A 20,286-nucleotide genomic window follows, 5' to 3' on the forward strand; every position below is an offset into this window, starting at 1 on the left:
AAAAAGTACTTTAATTTTTGCAGCTTTAGCCGTCTGTCCACTGCCTGCTGCAGTGTTGATTAAGTTGGTATCTACCCAGAAATTGAGTATTAGCTGCTAGGATGATAAATTCAAAGCGCTTTCTCTCAGCCTACACCAGTGTTCTCTTACGATTATAGAACAGCTTAAAGAAGATGCAAAATTTCACCATACAACAGGATCAGAGTATACCTTTCATTTTAAAAAATCTGAAATCGCAAATTACACAGGTCTGGTTGTTTTGTATTTTGATGATTCTGCTTCCAATATCAGGTTTTACAATATGAAGTGTTCCACCAAATAAGTAGAATAAAAACTGAAGAATTAAAAAGAAACCCCTCAGTTTTACTACCCCACACAGTAATTAAGACTTTGGAAAATGTCCTATAGGTGTGCATGAAAGCACTTTAGAAGATTTATTGGTACGGGTAGGTGGGATTTTAATGGAGTCACAGCTTGTGAGATGAAGGCTAACTCTCCCCTCACTGTGCCTCCCCTCTACCAAGTCACCATCTCCCTCATCCTACATATAGCAATTAGGCTTTTAAAAACGTTTGCATTGGCACCAATAGGAGCATTTTTAAACGTGTATTGTCATGTGGGGTGGAGCTAAGGACGACAAGCAGCAGAAGACAAGGTAGAATTGGATGGGTATGTGCATGTGTATGTGTATGTATGAAAGTAGGTTTATGGGGTGCCTCTGTCTGCTCCGCCACCCCGGGTCAACTAGCATGATGCTCTGGGAAGATTGCCCAGGAGGCAATGCAGCCTGATTCTGAAAAAGGTTCCCAAACCATGCCTCACATCAAGCAAATATTCCCAGAGTGCTAAATGTGATTTGCCATATCCAGTTCCTTGGTTGCAGAACACAATGAAGTCTTGTGCATAGTTCAGTAGCAGAATTCACTTTCTAGGATAAAGGGCTTTTAATGGGTTCATAACATATGGGCGCGGGTGGCGCTGTGGGTTAAACCACAGAGCCTAGGACTTGCCGATCAGAAGGTCGGCGGTTCGAATCCCCACGATGGGGTGAGCTCCTGTTGCTCTGTCCCTGCTGCTGCCAACCTAGCAGTTCGAAAGCACCTCAAAGTGCTAGTAAATAGGTACTGCTCGGTGGGAAGGTAAACAGCGTTTCCGTCGCTGCTCTGGTTCGCCAGAAGTGGCTTAGTCATGCTGGCCACATGACCCGGAAGCTGTACGCCGGCTCCCTTGGCCAATAAAGCGAGATGAGCGCTGCAACCCCAGAGTCGGTCACGACTGGACCTAATGGTCAGGGGTCCCTTTACCTTTTAACATATGGAAGTTAAGTCTATTTGCAATAATCAGCCACAAAAATACAGTTCCATTGTTCAAACAGCATTATTTTGATTAACAGATGCTAGGAAGCACCAGGCGATGCCCTAGCTGTGAAGCTCTTTCAAGATTAGAAGCTGCACCCAGACTCAACATGCTTGCGTTCTTAACTTCAGACACTACATTATTAAGTTCAAAGTATGGGAAAATACACACCAACTCTGATGTAAACTATTAGATGTATGCAGATCCAATCCCACCAAGTGTCTTGGTATGGTTTGCCTTTCACCAAGTGGGAGCCAGTTACAAAATGGCTGCTGCATGGGAGGGGCAAGGCATAATACAAAATTAAGAGAACAGCCATGGTGAAGATTTTCCCATAATTGTATTTCCATACTAGAAATGGCTCAATGTGTTGAATTTGTCTTAAGGCACAAGAACCCTGTTTTCCCAAATGCCAACCCTAAACCAAAGCCTATATTGCCATACTGTAAGGTAAAGGTAAAGGAACCCCTGACAATTAGGTCCAGTCGTGGCTGACTGGGGTTGTGGTGCTCATCTCGCTTTATTGGCGGAGGGAGCCTGCGTAGTCATGTGGCCAGCATGACTCTGGCAAACCAGAGCAGTGCACGGAAACGCCGTTTACCTTCCCACCGGAGCGGTACCTATTTATCTGCTTGCACTTTGACGTGCTTTCGAACTGCTAGGTTGGCAAGAGCAGGGACCAAGCAACGGGAGTTCACACCGTTGCGGGGATTCGAACCGCCAACCTTGTGATCAGCAAGTCCTAGGCTCAGTGGTTTAACCCACAGTGCCACCCACGTCCCTTATTAGTAGATATGTTAGTTAAATATACACTGAATTCTTAATGAGTGCCTGATCTTTTGGCTCCTGCAGACTACAAGCCAAATCTTATAATCGTAGAATTGGAGCGGACCACAAGAGTCATCTAGTCCAGCTCCTTGCAATGTAGGAATATTTTGCACAATATGGGGCTCAAATCCATGATGAGATTAAGAGTCTCATGTTCTACCAACTGAGCATTGGCGTTTAGGGGACAAACATCTACCCACACTTATTGCGTGGGTTATTTGCAGAAAATAACTTCTAGAGAATACCTGATCTGAGATGAACCCATCACAGGAAAGATGCATCCTGGTGTATATGGAAAAAAGGGAAACTAGAGATTCCAAGGACTAGAAAATAAGAAAGAAGGATTGCTTGGGATCTACTTATTGTAGCTCTAACACTGATAGGCAGAAACAACCAAGATGGTTCATTTCACAAAACTGATTAGGTTACCTGTATGGTTTGCTTCACCACTTACATTCTAGAGACCTTTTTTCTTAAAGAAAGCTCAGTCTGGCCCCCCCTATCCAGCTGCCAGTGAAGGACTTCACAGTAACCATGGCACTTGCCCAAGTTGGCAGCCCCTTGGGGTTTAGAATCACAGAAATGCATATTAATTTTTAAACTTCTTCTGGCCTTTCCTTAACACACTCCTTAAGCACTCACTTCTTTACATAACTATCTGTCCCAGCCCTCCCTTCTCTCGTTTTGTTTTTTGTCTACCCTGCTTCCCCACAAATATTCTCTACTAGGCTTTCAGTCTTCCATCCTTTTGCGTGTCATCCTTGCGCAGGGGCCATGCTAATCCTCTCTGTATCGTTTTAGTATATGTGCTGCCGAAGCGAGCAGTAGGCTTTCAGTCTTCCAGCGACTGACTTCAGTGGAGGCACATCAGATGCAAGGTGGTCATACAGCACAGCTGTTTGCAACAAATAGCATAATAAGCCAACACCAACAGAATCACATGCTTCTGAATTTAAGAAACAATTCAGATGTACTGATATATTCTCTCTGCTTCATTCCCACATTTGAGGGACTTAATTTTGGTTTAAGACTCCCAACAAGTTGGAGTTTGTTTACCTCTGGCAAGGGAATCAGCAAGGTTAGCTTCTTGGAGCTCATTCTGCTCTGGGGCTGCAGACAAGGACATTCTGGACAAGGTGATGACCTATCCTCAGGGCATAAACTACATTTCACTAACAAGTGACCCCCCCCAATGCTTGTTTGCATCTTAGATCAATAGTCTCTTAACAGCCTTTTGTTTAAGACTTAACTTAGATGTTTATGGTTTCAGAGCAGCTGCTAAGTTGGAAACCAGTGGCAAGGCTAAGTTCATGTTATGTCTATCTGATACTATTAAAGGGAAACGTCTGGTTGAGAAAGACAGCACTTCTATGAAATCCAAATAATTTAATCCCCCAAATTCCTTAATACGACACCTTCCTAAAAATGCAAGCTCACTGGGGACCCTCAATGCAAGTCAAAAAAGATGTGGAACTGTGTGCATTTGGAGTGCATGTTAAGAGTTGGGGGAACTGAAGTATACATGGAAAAAATGTTTCTTCAGTATTAACAGCCTATATCAAACTCCAAGTGTCCCACCTCAGTCACACATATTTAGCTTGAGAACCCTTTTTTAAAAAAGTATTGCAGAAAACAAGTGTCAAATGCAGAAGCTCACCGTTTTTAAAGGAGGACAAACTTGTTTTTATTTTAGTCAAATCACAACATTTTTTTTAAAACTGTCAGTGTACCCACAACTTACAGATCCTTTTTTTTTTTAAAGACTTGCCTGGGAATATTACAATTTTCCTCCTTCAAACAGATGAAATAGTCCCACACTTTTATTCCAACTAGAAATTAAGTATTCCATTCCAACAAATAGTAAGAATACATGAAGTTACAGCCAGCCAGACAGTTGACAGCCATGGAGTCTTCAACAGTTTATTAGAAATAATGTAGACATTAAAAAATCCCCACTGCTTTGAACACAAATTGAGGTTTTTAGGCTTATCATAAACTGGTCAAAAAAAAAAAAACCCCAAAAGAAGATCCAATAGTGTATTAACATTTTGTCACTCGCTTTCATACCAACAGTGCAAATACAATTTGGTCTAAATGTACAGATTGACAAGCAACAACGTACAGGCTCTAACCCCTCCATACTGAGATGTAAGAGCTTTGAGGATCAAACAACCAAATGTACAGGCTTCACCCATTTTAAGTTTTAAAGGGACTGCTAGTTTTAGCTAGGATATCTTGAACACTAACTAGTGATTAAATACAACAAAGTGAAGAGCATTAAACATTAGTGGAACATACCCTGAAGACACCCCAAGAGGTACAGCATGTTACCAGTTTAAATTTTGAAAGCCAATTAAAACATTGCTTCAGCCAGTTCTGTTCCAGGCATAAAATCTGAAACGTTCTAAGTTACCTGCTGTCCACAATGTGAGGGGGAAAGTACATGTTTACCACTTCATGTAAATTGAGAGTTTTCCCATTGTTACATTTGATGATGAGGCAAAGAGGCGTTGTAAACCCTTTTATTGCAACTGTTTTTCTCTCGATTGCCTATACCTCAATTGTTTGTGTGTGGCTTTTTTTGTCTTGTTTTTGGAAGTCTGGAAAACCTTTCATGCATAACATTATTGCCTCACGTAGCTTAAGACTGCCCTGAACAATGGTACGCACCAATCATCAATGAAGCTGCTTAAAACAGGTTGAAGATGAGTTAAAGGATGCATTTTCTGCCTTTAGAGCTATCAACTCAGGAATTCTTATCTCAATTATGAAATGTTGTGATGAAGTTCTTTCCCTAAACCCCCAAAAGATAGCAGGTTCTCTTTACTCCAGGTCTGGCATTTCTGAAACAAAACAAAACAAACATTGAATACTGTATGGCAACAGCACTAGAATTAGTGCACTGAAACAGCTTTCACCAACATCTGGTGCCTTCTACATGTTTCGGGCTACAGGCTCTCATCGCCATAGTCAGTGATGAGTTGTAGTCCAAAATACTGAGAGGACAGCAGCTGAGGAAGTCTGCACTAAGTTACTGTTAGCTTTAACAATTTTGAAGAACAGTCCCACCTCCAAAGATGTGAGTAATATGCCCCACTAGAGTTACTGTGACAAAAATACATCAATACCCACAGAGCCGTGTACCCAATGCTACTACTTCTGGCAAGAAGTATGTCCAGCAGTACACAGCCTCTCCCCTGAGCACACAGATGCCTGGGTAAGCTAACCAAAGCCTCTCCTACTGTTTACACATTTTCTCTATCACAGTGGAAATGAAAAATGTGTATTCCCTACCTGCCAGATTTTTTGGGGGGGTGGGGGTGGGGAGTGTGTTGTTGTGAACCCAAGCAGAGGCCATCGAAACAGCCAGGTTAATGCTTACAAAGTCTTTGAGTGGTGTTACAAACCATTATTCTGGCCAATTCTGAAAAATTACTCTCTTATGCCTCTTACACCAAGTTATTCTAGGTAGCTGCAACTCGCAGCACCTTGAGAGTATAGTGTATATGAAAAATTCATAATGGTTGTAATCATAGGGAAAAATGAAGTGGAGATTGTGCATTCACAGAAGCATGCCTTAAGGACTGCAGTGGTAAACTTAAACATGTTTACAGTTTCTCTTCCATCTTGATGCTGGAGATCTGGGAGCAAGTTAGCATCTTGGCTTTAAGTCCTGGAAGACCTGCTGCCTGCCTTGCAGGTCTTTTTCCACCTGGCCTGGGAGGGCGGGGCCCTGATTGATTGCAGCCACAAAAGCTGAGGCTGCTGAACAGACTCTTGGGGTGTGGTATTTTTTTTTTGGGGGGGGGGAATGTTGGTCTTTCGTTTTAGATTTTGTTGTGCTTAAATTTATTGGTTTCGACTACTTTAAGTTGTAGTTAAGTATTTTCTTCATTTTGTAAGCCAGCTTGAGCATGGTCTGAACTGCGGAAAGGTGGCATACAAATAAAATTATGTAGGTACTTCTCCTGTGTGCCCAGTCACGCATGAGTTACAAGAATGCAGAAGAAAGCCCTTCAATTACTAATACAGAATTTAACATGACCAGCTCCACTCTAGAAACAAGAGTGTAGGTAGAATAGTTCAATCTATGCCCTGCCATCCATCAAGAGCTTTTCCACCCCACCCTCTTTGGATGCAAGTGCAAAGCAAGTTTTTCCCAGGGTAAAGTCACCTTGAGGGAGAATATTCTTCCATTCTCCACCACCCAAGTAGCAGAGCAGGATAGTAGGCAATCTTTGTCAGGCAAATGTTAATGAGGTATGGGAGGCACAACTTAGTAAATATTCACGAGAAGTGCCAAGAGTTTTCTCTAACTCTTTTGGATGTATATGGTAAGTAAACACAGAACAAGAGTCAACTTACTTTCATCATCGCTGTCTGGTGAATCCTAGGACAGAAGCACAGAAGATTAGCAATTAAAGCCAGCTACGAAAGCAAGCCATAGCACAATATTTGCAAAATTACTTTGCCGACCTCTACAGGCAAGTATCTACATATCTGGAATTATTATGCTGAGCAGGGGTGGAGGAAGGGGGGTGCGGTGGGTACGAGTGACCCAGGATATCACCACTGAGGGTGACAAAATGCCGGGTGGCACTCACCATGGGGCCTGCAGTGTGCCCGAGCCATGCGTTTCTCCTGGGAGAGACGTCGTGGCTTGGGTGCATGCAGACTCTGCGCTGCCCAAAACAGTCCGCCTGCTGCCTCCCCCCCCCCTCCAGCTGTAGGGCAGCTGAGTGGGAGGAGGCAGGCAGGCAGGCAGACTCTGGAGGCCCCACGGTGAGCCCCGCCCCCATGAGCAGCTCACCCCACCCCTGAGGGTGCCGCCCCAGGTGCTCAAGCGGCTTCCTCCGTCGCTGATCCTGAGAACAAGGATTAGATATATTTTGATATGGAGTTAAGCCTACTTTATACATTAGCACCAAGAAAATTTGGACTCAATGTTTATATGCAACTCTGCATATCACATTTTAGACGCAGATAAGTCTCCTACCAAATGAGCATATTAAGTAGAGTTTGGATACAGGAATAAACTCTCAAGTAAGGATGGGCGATGCCTGGTTTTCAACACTGCAACGTATTACCAGCTAAAGACCACAATATACTGATATTATCACGATGTCTGAAATAAGGATGGAGCTATGTTGAGACATTGGCTGGCTTCACAGTTTCCCCCATCATGATTTTTGCATAGTGTGTGCAAACATGGGCACACATGCACACACAATTCGCAATATATTACCAGTTCAAAAATTATGGAACAGATATCACAATATGGACTTTTAAACCTGTTTTGGACAATATATTGGTATACTGCCCAGCTCTACTCTCAAGTTTCAAAAAAAAGGGGCAGTATTTGTGCAAAACATGACCTACCCAAATTTGCTCTGGAGGTTTGCAGGACACCCCTTCCCCAGGCAAATTTAGGAAGCTGTGGGTAAGGGAAATTCTGGTGTGCGGCAGAAAGTCCTTCCATTAGCAGAAGCACATCATTGAATACTACGCAGAGTTTCCAAACAGTGACACTATACAAATGTCAATATACATCAAGTATTGACATCAGCCTCAAGCAGGAGACCAAAAGTTCCAATCACAGGGAAGCTACTCACATCGTCTGCTCCATCTACTTCTGGCAAATCTACATCTTCATCACCACCCATGTTGTTCATCATCTAAATGACGCAAGGGAGTATTAAGTAAAGTCGTGTTTTTTGTTTTGATCAAGCAAGTAAAAATAGTATATATGAAAAGGAGCCAAAATAACTATCAAAACTTCAGTGAGATCAAGATCAATGCCCAATAATTTAAGCTATGTCATCAACTGCAGAATGTTCTGCTTACTTCAGAAAAGCGATCAAAATTGGACAAATCTTCGTCAGAATCATCTTCCCAGTCTTTCCAGTTGTTAAAGTCCACACTGAGCCAATTGAGCTGTGGATACAGAAATAAGGTCACAGGCAAGTTAGGCAAATAGCGATGGGATGGAGTCTATAGGAGTTTTAAGAGCTCTCAATTGAAGTAACACATTTCTTCTGACTTTTGTTCTACTTAACTTTGTTCTACAAGTTAACCCTCTACTTGCAGGGGTTATAATTTTATTTTTTATTATGTATTTTGTGATTTTATATTGTGATTTTATGTTGTGAAGCACCCTGAGACTTGCGGGTATAGGGTGGTATACAAATTTAATGAATTAATAATAAGTCTAATGGTTTCAAAATATGACTCCTGGATGATTACACAAAAAAGTCAAGATAATTTGACTTGCAAATCATAATTTTAGTTATTTGTTTATAGGCTAGGCTTTCAGACTCTAGAACAGGGCACAAAGTTTCTGGGGCATTATACACAGAATGAGAGCATTCATAACCAGCCAGGAACTGGGCAATCTCTCAGCAGAGTATCTTCACCAATCCCAAATAAATCAGTGGAGGCAAGAGCTCACTTCATTCTAACCTGATCTGAGGAACAGCAGCCAGGTGGTCTGCTACTATACTTTGAATGTTTCTGGGTACACGAGAGAGAGATCTTCAGAGATAACCTATTCTTCCCTGTCTAATGTAAAATAAATGCCGCAAAACCACAGAACTTATACAAAGTAGGTCTTAGTGTGCATTGTAACTGCCTGTGAGAATCTCTGTATGTTCAAATGGAGAATGAATAGTCCTAGGCTGGAGCCCTCAGAAAGTACATTTAGAACAGGGGCACATTAAAAAACTTGAGATACACCATATTGAGGTTAGAGTACTGTCATCAATAAAGATTTACCTTTGCCCTCTCTTTCGTTAATCGTGGCCACGACTGGCCAGATTCTCCTTTTCGTAAACAACATAAGACAGACCTGTCTGTTCTTTTATGCTTGGATTCCTGAAAAGAAAAGAAGTTCCTTTAACATAGTAAGCATGTGCCTAATTCTTACACAAGGCTACAGATGAGGCCTCACACAACTGTGTTCCTTCATATTAAGAAAACACTCAAAAAGCTGCATTAGCCTTCTTGCTGAAATCTCAGCTTTCTTGGTAGGCTGAATATTTTGGGAAGCTACAGAAATGGTACAATTGAGAAACAGGTTCATCATAATGTTTATGAGAACTAGACTTCACTGGCATGAGGGAGCTTGCAGTTACTACAGTGGCAATTTGTCTTACCTGCCTCTACTTGCATTTTGACTACTAACATGTGTCAGTAGTCAAAATGGTTGGAGTTAACCACCCCACATTTGTCAAGCACCCCTATCCTCAAAGATCAAAGCATAATATCACATATTAAATGACCATAAAATCTCAAGTATTGTGTAAGCTTTGCCATCATGCTTCCACTGCAGTTTCCTCCAAAAGTAATTAGGCAAAGCAGGCAGAGGGAAGACTCTGAGCCATGTGTAATGATGCAATTAAATGCCTTGAAGACTGAGAGCAATGGAAGCTGAGCAGCAATGGACAGAAACAGAGCTTCATGCTCTACTCCCTAATGGTAGTTACCAATTCTTTTTGAGAACTTAGTAACACATACATATGTAATCGAAGAATTAGAGGAATCAATAATAACTTAATTAAGTTGGTAATTTGTCTACTAGGTGCAACACGATCAAACGTTACATCACCTTTAGTTTTCCCAGGAGGCTACATGCTTTTACAGGATTCAGTACAATCAGTGTTAGAAACTGAGATATGAAAGCTAGGAGGCACCTTAAACCTATGTTATGGGCGCAACAATGGAATGTCTAGGCACGCTTTTTTATAAGAAGAATACAAAGCTGAAAATGAATGAACTGCAGCTAAAATATTATGTTCATTTTTCACATCGTCTAGTCCTTCCCCTCCCTAACCCCCCCCCAAGAGGGTTTCTTCTCCAATCCTCAGATAATATCTGAAAGTGGGGAAGCAGAAAAAGGTCCACCTTTCCTTCTACTCTGCAGTTTTAATTAGAAACTGCTCGCCTTAATGAAATCCCATCACAAAATGTGCCTAGAACAATGGGAGTTTCAAACACTGAGTACAATATTTTAACTATTTCATTGTAATCAAACTGCACACTAAACGGCAGCAAGAGTCACCACCACCTATTTACAGGTTATATTTATAGGTATACTAACAAAGTGAAGTCCTGTGGTTTTTTACACCCTAAAATTAAGCATGCCATAGATATATGAAAGCAACTTACATTTGGATCAATTGAATTATAAAGATCAATTTCATTTAAATGCTTGAAGTTATCGTTTCCTCCAAGACAACTGTAGGAAAATGAGAAACAAATATTAACACTGTCTCGAGAACAGGATCCAGTTGAAACACATGCATGTGATCTCTGTTCATGGTCAACTTTTGGGTGTTTTGCTTACCTGAACGAAAGTTTGGATTTCTCAAAATTTACATTAACATCTTTACTGTCTTCAACACAAAATTCAATAAAGACGTAGTCCCTTCGGTCATACCACTTCGCAGAAGCAGGCTGCCTAGAAAGGTAATTGGAGTATTAGAGAAAAAATGTACACAGCAAACAACTTGACATAAAGCAACAAATGACTCTAATGAGTATGATGCTCGTGTTACACTAGCAGCTTTTCCTAGGAGCTTCTCTTTTTTTGCTACTAGTTTCGCTATCTACAGCAAAGCAAGACTGCAACAGTATTCAAAGAACCTGAAGAATCCTGGGCGCCCAGCCAAGCAGTTACTTGTCTTATGCAGGTGTCCAGAGCCCGCCCCTCCCACAATGGGATTAAGTCTCACTGAGCCTAATGGAACTTACTTCTGATTAGATATGAACAGGTTTTCACTGCAAGCAAGGTGTTTGACTTGAAACACAGAAACTTGATAGGAACATGTCTTTTGTTGGTAGCTTTAATTTCAGCAGGTTTTCCAGTATGTCAGGAAGCTGAGCAATATGCGCATCGTTTTAAATTCTAGTCTAGTGCTAAGGTGTTGCTGCACAATCACACATGTGAAGGCAACAGCACCATAAATATGGTGCTCATTGTCTTTATGAAATCCTCAGAAAGAGGGAAGCAGATTCACAAGTAGTGCATTGAAATAAGAAAAGTTAATGTTTAAACAGAAAAGCTCAAATGAACTATCCCTGCAGCAGCAAAGAATGTTACCCCCCCCCCAAAAAAACCTAAATGTTTCAGAAGAAGCTCTATCACAGACAAGTCAATATAATCCTTTGGTGTTCTAACCTGAGAAATATTCTATCAGAGTTTTGAATTTCTGAACAAGAACCAAAAGAGGAAATACTGATCAACTAAAACATGAGCTGAAATGCACCATTAAATTGCAGAAATAAAGAATGCTTATTTGAAAACCAGTAGCACTGTGATCTACACAATCAGCAGCAAGCTACTGACATGTTCATAATCCAGTTTCTCAGAAAAGGCAATGCATTATGGCACCACTCCATTTTCAGTCAAGAATTTGCACTGAAGCTGTCAACACCAAAGAAGAATTCTTGAATTTCCTAGTTTAATGCCAACACCCATGCCACACCTGGCTGCATTTCCCCCCTGCACTAGGTAGATGGTGGCCATGATGATACAATACAAAGACAGGAGACTTCTGCACTGTCCTCCTATGGGCTTCTCCCCACCCATAGTTTAGGTCCCCCAAATATGGTGAGCAAATTAGAATGTGAATATTTTTAGTTATTTCCATCTTGTCAAAAGTGTCAGCCTCATGTGTTTAAGCTGGACAGCAAAATAAACATAATTCTATCAGGTAAAAAATTGAAATAGAAAAAGAGAATGCATTCAGGAATGCTAGCAGTTTTTACAGCTGGCCTTCAATAATGCATTTATTTCTCCCACCTTTTCTTCCAAGGAGCTCAGGGTGATGTACATGGTTCTCCTCTCCCCATGCTATCATCACAACAAGCCTGTGAAGTAGGTTAGGCTGAGAGACAGTGTCTGGCACAAGGGAAGTCAGGGAGCTTCATGGCTGAGTGCAGATTCAAATTCTGGTCTCCCAGGGCATAGCCCAGCCTAATTGTTACACCACACTGACTCTAGTTCATTTCTCCATATAATTTCAAAGTTTACAGAAGAATGTAACCACTTTGTTTATTCATACAAATTATTTTCCAACTGCTGTATCTCTAATACTCGATTTGCATCCCAATTTCTAGGGTTTTTTTGCTATTACCATCCTTATGAAACTAAGTATTGCCAATAAGTTCCAAGTGGTCAGGAACCACCGTAAGTATGTCAGATTACTTTGTATCAAGTGGAAAACACCATGTAGCCTCCCCCCTCCCTTTGCTGGTCTCTAAACTACAAGATTGCATGCCTTTCTCAACCTGTGGGTTCCCAGATGTTGTTGAACTACAACTCCCATCACCCCTAGCTAGCAAGGCCAGAGCTCAGGGATGATGAGGGTTGTATTCCAACAACATCTGGGGACCCATAGGTTGGGAACTGCTTCCTGATATTATAAATCTTATTTCAGTTGAATATATTTTAATCCTTGTTAATCTTGTCAGTCATGACGAGTTTCCTAATTAAAAAAATACATGCAATCATAAGCCCAATTTATACAAATTTAGGCCTTCATGAGATAATGTTGTTGAGTTTACAGCATGACAGAACTCAAATGGAGCCAATGACTATAAGAACTAGGATCTCCATGATCATGCTGCCACTGTCATTCACATATTGGTAACATTCCTTAAAAAGGCTGCTACAGTAAGACTACCATAAACTGTTAAGACACAGGGTTTAATCCAACAATCACTGCTCAAGCAAAATGACATTCACTCATGGACTGGAATTTCTTCTTCCTCTCCTCCCCCGTAACCCCACCCCAATTTGCTCTGGAGGGGCAAAACAAATCCCCTCAAAACAAATCTGATGGGCACACAGGGGTACGAGAGGGAGTGGGTGTTCTGTTGCATGAGCAGAAGTCATTCCGCTTGTGCCATTACAGTGGTACCTCGGGTTATATACGCTTCAGGTTACAGATGCCACTAACCCAGAAATAGTGCTTCAGGTTAAGAACTTTGCTTCAGGATGAGAACAGAAATCGTGCTCCGGCGGCGCAGCGGCAGCGGGAGGCCCCATTAGCTAAAGTGGTGCATCAGGTTAAGAACTGTTTCAGGTTAAGAACGGACCTGCGGAATGAATTAAGTACTTAACCTGAGGTACCACTGTACTTTAATGGATAAAAGCCTGAGAATGTCAAAACCAACTCCCAAAATGCTCATAAGTCTAAGAACCAGGGCACAATGTGGTACCACATATTTTGAACATCCTAGAATTGGAAGTAGAAATATAAAACTTCAAATTTGTAACAGACTAACAAGTTCTGATGAACAGAATGCTGTGTGTTGAGGCCACAGAACAGTCAACTTTTGTTGCCATGGTCTTGACATAAACGAAAGCAAAGCTAGCATGACAGACTAGCTACTGCAATCAAACCAGTAAGTTATCCAAAAAGCTACATATATACTTGCACCATTACTTCCTCTTTGAATGGATTTTCAACACATCTGTGCACTGTACCTAGTCCCAAATGCTCTGATTAAAATACAGTGGTACCTTGGTTTTCGAACTTAATCCATTTTGGGAGTTTGTTCGACTCCTGAAACAGTTCGAAAACCAAGGCACAGCTTCTGATTGGCTGCAGGAGCTTTCCTGCACTCAATTGGAAGCCGCGTCGGATGTTCAGCTTCCGAAAAACATTTGCAAACCGGAACACTCATTTCTGGGTTGGCGGCAGTCGGGAGCTGATTTGTTCAGGAGCAAAGCCGTTTGAGTACCAAGGTACCACTGTACAGCTTTTTATTTTACTCTGATGGTCCTCAATAATCTCCCAAGTGTCTCCTTTCCAGAACTGCTTATTGCAGTGTGTTCTGAATACAAGGGGGCCTGGAACTTTTAGATGGAAAAGAACACCAGTTCAACTCCAGAGATAATGGGCTCTATTAGCTATTAACCCCATTTTCTAACACATCTGTATTTGGCTATTATTAAAGATACTCAAAGGCATTTTAAAGTACAAACTGGACTCAACGTGATTCAGGGGCTTGTAATATCAAAAGGATGTTATTCACACAGTATGTTATTTGACTAAATAAGCTTTTGCTCTCTTTTTAGATCATCTGAACACATAAGCATATGTGCAATCTGGAACCCTGCGTTTTCAGGTTTTAAAACTGCATGGAGGCTTTTCAGCACTGTTAGACGTCTCCTTCAGAACTTCTCATTCAACATAAGATGTTTGGGGAGGCATACATTGGCTGGGACCAGCAGATCCCCTACATGCTCACTCCTCAAATGTTGCTTAAACATACAGATGTTGTTGCTAGATGCAAGTGTAGTTCTAGTCAACTGCAGATATTGTGCAGATCTCAGCAGCAGCACTGATGTGCCGTACTGAGTAGTTCTTTGATTCAGACTCAACACCCAGTGCTCTACAAAGCAATGTTTTTGGCTTGTGCCCTCTATACTTAAAAGGTATGATCTGTTGGCAACATTGAGATTTTGCTTTCAGTTCTTTGTATCTGCTCTAGATTTAGCAAGATCAAACAAAGCCCCAAACTAAGCATGGTTTACAAGAATTTTATATATTTGGTCTGGAACCTTTAAGATAAAACAAACCATAAAATAAATCTTGATTTAGGGTAAGTTCACTTTGAGTGCAATTATAAGTTGCTCCACCCAGAGGGGCTCAGACAAACAACACACTTTAATAAAAACAAGTTACAGAAGACAGGGGATAACCTGCAAATAAACCTCAGGTGGGTGGAGAATTGGCTTGCATCCTACTACATTTTAAATATGATTACTACTAAAGCCTTACATATCATGTACACTCTGAAGTCCACATATCTCTCCTCATTTACATGCACAGCCACACATCCCACATAAGTTCCAACTACAACAGATAGGGCCAAACTGAATGGTAGAGCACATAACTTTTGTGTGCAAAGGACCAAGATTCAATTTCTGGCATCTTTAGACAGGGCTAGGAATGACTCTGCCGAAAATCCTACAAGACCACTGCCAGCCAGTAAAACAATACTGAAATAGATTGATCAGTAGTCTGTCTCAATATGAGGCAGTTTCCTATGTTCTCAATTTCCTCAATCACACAATCATGTACACCAGTGTTTCTCAATAAGATGAGTACTGTAGACCCCATTTTCAAAAGCCAAGACACAGGCCCCCTCCCTACTTGAAAATTTTGTTATCTCTATGGTAGTTTTTGTTATGTGATTGGTGCCACGGACACCTTGGGTGGGTTACATGGGCACCCTGGGGTCTGCAACCCACCAATGGGGAACCACTAATGTACACCATATCTCAGTTCACACATGCATCACTAAATTTGTGCTTAAACCCATAGGACTCCATGCACACTCCCCCCTCACACAAACACACACACTTTTGATACCTTGATTGCACATCATATCACAAAACACTGAGTATTATGTAGCCACATTGCAGCTTCATTCCCACCCACTCAACAAAGCCTGTTGTGTATCATTTACTAGGGGTAACAGATACTTACCTGAATGTGCTTCTGTTGCTAAGAGCTGAAGCCTCATCTCAGCCCTTGTTGCATTTAAAACTGCCTGTCCCACTACTTTCTTGTGCTGGCTGTTTTCTACCCTTGAAGTTGCTAGGAATATTCATTACTTTCAAGAAGCAAAGGGAAACAGCATAGTACTAGTAAATCAGGGTTTGTGGATGATTTTTTTTTCTGCTGTAGAAGAACAGTTCCTTCCCAAGCAACCTCTTGGCAGCTCTTCAGAGCAAGCAAAATGTCAATAATGATGGGCAGAGAGTGTCTATATACTATAGCAAGGATTTCTTATGAGATATAAGACAAGTGTGTGCTCTGCATACACAGACCTGTTCTATCTCTCCCCACTTGGTCCCACTTAGTGGAGGTTGGGCTATCCAATGTCAGCAGTAGAGACAGGTTTTTCCTTCACCACAACCATGGCTCCAAATGTATTGCTTTGGGTTTTTTTACACAATAGTAAATGGCAGTTATTCACTTATACAGTATAGGACAAATTGAAATGGTTTTACACAATGACAGCATTGCAGTGCAGAATACACTCTACTCTTTGAGGGAGAGAAGCAGTTTCCTTCTTCCCCATAGCTTCATTGACCACTGTCAGTTAATTTTATTCTTTAGAACTTAAAAGCACTCAGACCTGCCCCTTACTGCCATATGTACTGAAAATTGGTCACACTACAATGTGATGGAAGTTCCTTTTGTATACACATGTTCTCACTTGCCTTATTTGCCACTCCGGTTCCTTTACACAGAAGAACCATTTCATTTTGCTTTTTAATGTCTATTCTGATCCTACCTGACAGATATTATAATAGATCAAAAGAGGGGGAAGGAAGATGCATGTTTCACTTGAACAGAACCATGGGTAACATTTAAACTGAATCAATGTTAGGGAACTAGAGGCTATATTCCTTTCTACCATTCCATTTCCAGACTGCTTAAGCAGTTACCGGTATTTGGGGGGCGACTGTTTGTGGACCCATAACCAGTGTATTTAAAGTGACAAATAGATGCATGCCTGCTAAGAGCATCCCATTCTCATAGTGTCTCTCAACGTAAGTATTTCTGTCAACACAGCTAATTGCTTCATTTGCTTTCAATTAAGGACTCTGGATCCAAGTCCTACATGAACATGTTGGCGATTTCAATCAGCATCAACTATGTAGGAGGTTGACTTACCTTTAGAGGGGCTGTTTAGTAATATAGAGAAAGTGGGAGGAGGAATAACTGCTGCAATTCTATATTACAACTATAGCTTCAGTAAAGTTAAAAAAACAAAGCCTACTTTTCTGGATGCATAATGACATACTGCTCGACAATGGCTGAACAAGTTTGTCTAAAGACTTGCATGGGCATTCTCTGGCGACAATGACTCAATTCTTACATAAGACCATGGTTTGGGCATTTCAATCTGAGCCTCAAGTATGCATATGCCTTCCTAAATGCTTTAATTTCCATCCTTGCTCCCTTGGATGAAAACCATTGTTTTCAGGTATATATGTATCCTGCAAATGACTGCTTGCAAAAGGCATTATTTGGCTAAATACTGGAACTGAAAACTAGAGTTTGAAGTGGGCTTACAATACTGATTTGGAAGCAAAACACAGTTTGCACATTTCAGATTTTGCAGCAAACTATAGCTTGGCCAAACTAGGAACATGTTTGGACAGGCCCAAGGTTCTGGCAAAAATTTGTCTATTATTTGTCATTAGCTCTGAACTGAGGCACTGTTAGCAAGGCCATTTCACCAGTCATTAGAGCCTGTCTTCCTTCTAGACCACTTTAACTTCTTCACTCAAGACAAAATTACAGTGGTGCCCCGCAAGACGAATGCCTCGCAAGACGGAAAACCCGCTAGACGAAAGGGTTTTCCGTTTTGGAGGTGCTTCGCAAAACAAATTTCCTATGGGCTTGCTTCGCAAGACGAAAATGTCTTGCGAGTTCCTGCAGGTTTTTTTTCCTCCCCCCCCTTTCCCAAGCCGTTTTTTCCTCCCCCCCTTTTCCCAAGCCGCTAAGCTGCTTATCAGCTGATCCGCTAAACCGCTAATCAGCTGATCCACTAAGCCGCTAATAGCGCTAATCCGCTAATGGGCTTGCTTCGCAAGACGAAAAAACCGCAAGACGAAGAGACTCGCGGAACGGATTCTTTTCGTCTTGCGAGGCACCACTGTAGAAGCAATTTGGTCATGGTACCAATAATGAGCACAGGCAAAATGTCTCAGTTCCTTCCTTCCTCCAGATCCACTTTTTGTTGTTGCAAGACTGTTGAGTGGAGTGATAAGTGCAAGTGTTTGCATATCAAATAACATTTTATTTCATTAACAAGCTTTCAGGCAACATGTTTTACCTGTTTCTTCATCTTTCATTTGCAATTCATTTTACCTAGAATAGTGTTTCTCAAGCCTTTTGGTTTGACCCCTCTGCCTTCTAATCTTCACTGTCTGAACTACCCACCAACAATCTGGTCTATAGTTGTGTACAGAAACATTCGCACAATCAATCAAGGTTTTACAGTACAAGTGTGGCTTGCACGGGGCTTACATTCCAGGGATGGCACATGTAAGCAAAAACACATACCCAAAACCACCTGGAAAATTCATTGCCAAAGGAACTTTTAACCACTCTGCCTTGCATGTAATTTGCTGCATTTCAACTGGCTGACTTTCAACCATGTATAGTTGAAAATGCACCAGTATGCAAGATGCAATCATACTATATTTTGCACACTATACAAGGATCTGTGGGTCAGGGGCACAAATTCAACTAATCCATGGGGTATTACATGAGAAGCACAACAGGACATCTCTGAACCTTCGTAGGTAACGATGCTAGGTAATCATAATTAAAACAAGGCAGTAGCTCTTCCCAAACCACAATGAGATGAGATTGCAAGTGGAGGCAGCTTCTCTATGCCCAACAGGAGACCACTCTCCATACTGGAACAAAGCTTGTCATTCCATATCTTTAAAAAAAAAGATATCCTCAAAGCTGGAGAGCACCTAGCAAGGTCAGTAGTACCCTCCATTTTTAGAAAGAGAAGGAAAATAGGCATTAGTAAGCCTGATTGGAAATAACAGGTGTTTATGACTTTGCCCTAACAGAACAGAAATTATTCTTGCTTGAGGTGGTTAGGGCACAGTGCATGTGTAAGCCCTCTGCATGCCTCTCGACATCAGACAGCCCTGGAAAAGACACAAGGTCCCAAACTCAGAGGGTTCAAAAGTTACTATAAGATAATCAACACTACAAGTTATCTTTTTTAAAGTTACAGATGTAGCATATTACTGCCTGCAAAAGCACTTCTTCTGCCTTTTACTCATGTGGCTGTACAATCTCAGCTCTCTCTCTCTTTGCAATGGAACAGTTGCAAACGATTTGCCCACACACGTCTCATTTCCACTATTCCTCCGGTGAAACATCTCGCTAGGTATGTTACAGTCCCATTATTTATGCCAGCTTTACTTCCCTTCCCAAGCCCTGCCTGCCCTCTTCCTATGCCTATTCCCCAATGAGCCAGGCATCCCCAAGGACGGCTATCTTCTTTAGCGTACAGGGTTAAGCGAGTCATATTACAACATTCCAGCCCTAACCACATGCATTATGTCCCAGAGCCCATAACCCACTGCATCCAGCTCCGGGTCTCACATGATGTGCTATTTCTTTCCCTCTCAAATCTTGCTGCCTAACTTCCTTTACGCCCTTGCCTCTCCTAGCCATAGCTGTCAACGTTTCCCTTTCTTAAAGGGAAATTCCCTTATTCCGAATAGGATTTCCCTTAAAAAAAAGAGAAAAGTTGACAGCTATGCTCCTAGCACCTAAACAAAAAAAAAAAGCCACCTCATAGCCCTTCCAAAAATGAAAGAAGTCAACTTCTAGCTCCAACCCCGACCCCTGAACGAGCATCCATTTTCCTCCCGGCATTGCCTCGCACATGCTTCCGCCTCCTAATTCCGGATGCCGCACAATAACGACCCATTTCCCCACCTTCCCAGCGCCGGGCCCGCCAGGGGACGCCTGGGCAGCGCTTCATTTCTACGGGGAAACGTGCAGAGTACAAAATGAACGGCCGCCCTCGTGACCCTGGGAAGCTTCCTGCGCGAAGCGTGGCGGCGAGGCGAGCGCACTCTGCACCTGCTCAGGGGCGCTTTCCCCCTCAGCTCTTGCTCCGGAAGGGCGCCGAGAGGCGTGGGCTGAGCCCTGGCGCAGGTTAAGCCCCGCGTCTGCTTCCTGGCCCCGCTCCATCGAAGGGGAGCGGGAGAGAAATGCCGTCTTTCCTCCCTTTAGCTCCGTCGCGGCTGATCTGCCTCGACCTGACCCCAATCCCTGCCGACCCTCCTCCGGCCCAGCAACAGATTAGCTCAGCCCGCCCCGCCTCACTCACTCACATGGCGGACGGCGTTGGCGGCGACGGCGGCGGCAGCGCGTGTCCTCTTCCTCCTCTCCGTCTCTCCGAAGGGCTCGGCCAGAAACCAGCGGCGTCGGGGTGGGAAGACCCTCGGGCGGAGGTGAGGAGGCGGCTGTGGCGGCGGCGGCGGCGGCGGCCGGGACTCCTTCTCAGGGCTCAAAGGCTCAGGCCTGTTACCCA

General features: G+C 42.4%; 1 protein-coding gene and 1 long non-coding RNA gene across 2 annotated transcripts; one reads left to right on the forward strand and one right to left on the reverse strand.

Moving 5' to 3' along the window:
- The first annotated feature begins 2,061 nt into the window (after positions 1-2,061).
- On the forward strand, positions 2,062-3,939 carry LOC309364071. The gene is made up of 2 exons (XR_014165719.1): positions 2,062-2,912; positions 3,013-3,939. It is a non-coding gene; the product is annotated as an uncharacterized lncRNA (long non-coding RNA).
- PTGES3 (prostaglandin E synthase 3) lies at positions 3,844-20,262 on the reverse strand. The gene is made up of 8 exons (XM_081900782.1): positions 20,087-20,262; positions 10,526-10,639; positions 10,348-10,417; positions 8,956-9,054; positions 8,029-8,118; positions 7,797-7,859; positions 6,550-6,574; positions 3,844-5,027 (listed from the first exon to the last, which is right to left on the reverse strand). Coding segments are annotated over exons 1-8 (483 nt in total). The 5' UTR covers positions 20,089-20,262; the 3' UTR covers positions 3,844-5,007.
- Positions 20,263-20,286: the final 24 nt, after the last annotated feature.

Source organism: Podarcis melisellensis, assembly GCF_964234715.1.
Source record: "Podarcis melisellensis genome assembly, chromosome: 2".
Taxonomy (NCBI): Eukaryota; Metazoa; Chordata; class Lepidosauria; order Squamata; family Lacertidae; genus Podarcis; species Podarcis melisellensis.

What these genes read in the sequence shown, in the direction of transcription:
- PTGES3 (XM_081900782.1), bottom strand. An exon ending in AAATCCAAACTTTCGTTCAG is followed by an intron (nt 10,418 to 10,525) that starts GTAAGCAAAACA and finishes ATTTTCCTACAG; the next exon opens with TTGTCTTGGAGGAAACGATA. An exon ending in TAACGAAAGAGAGGGCAAAG is followed by an intron (nt 8,119 to 8,955) that starts GTAAATCTTTAT and finishes CTGTATCCACAG; the next exon opens with CTCAATTGGCTCAGTGTGGA.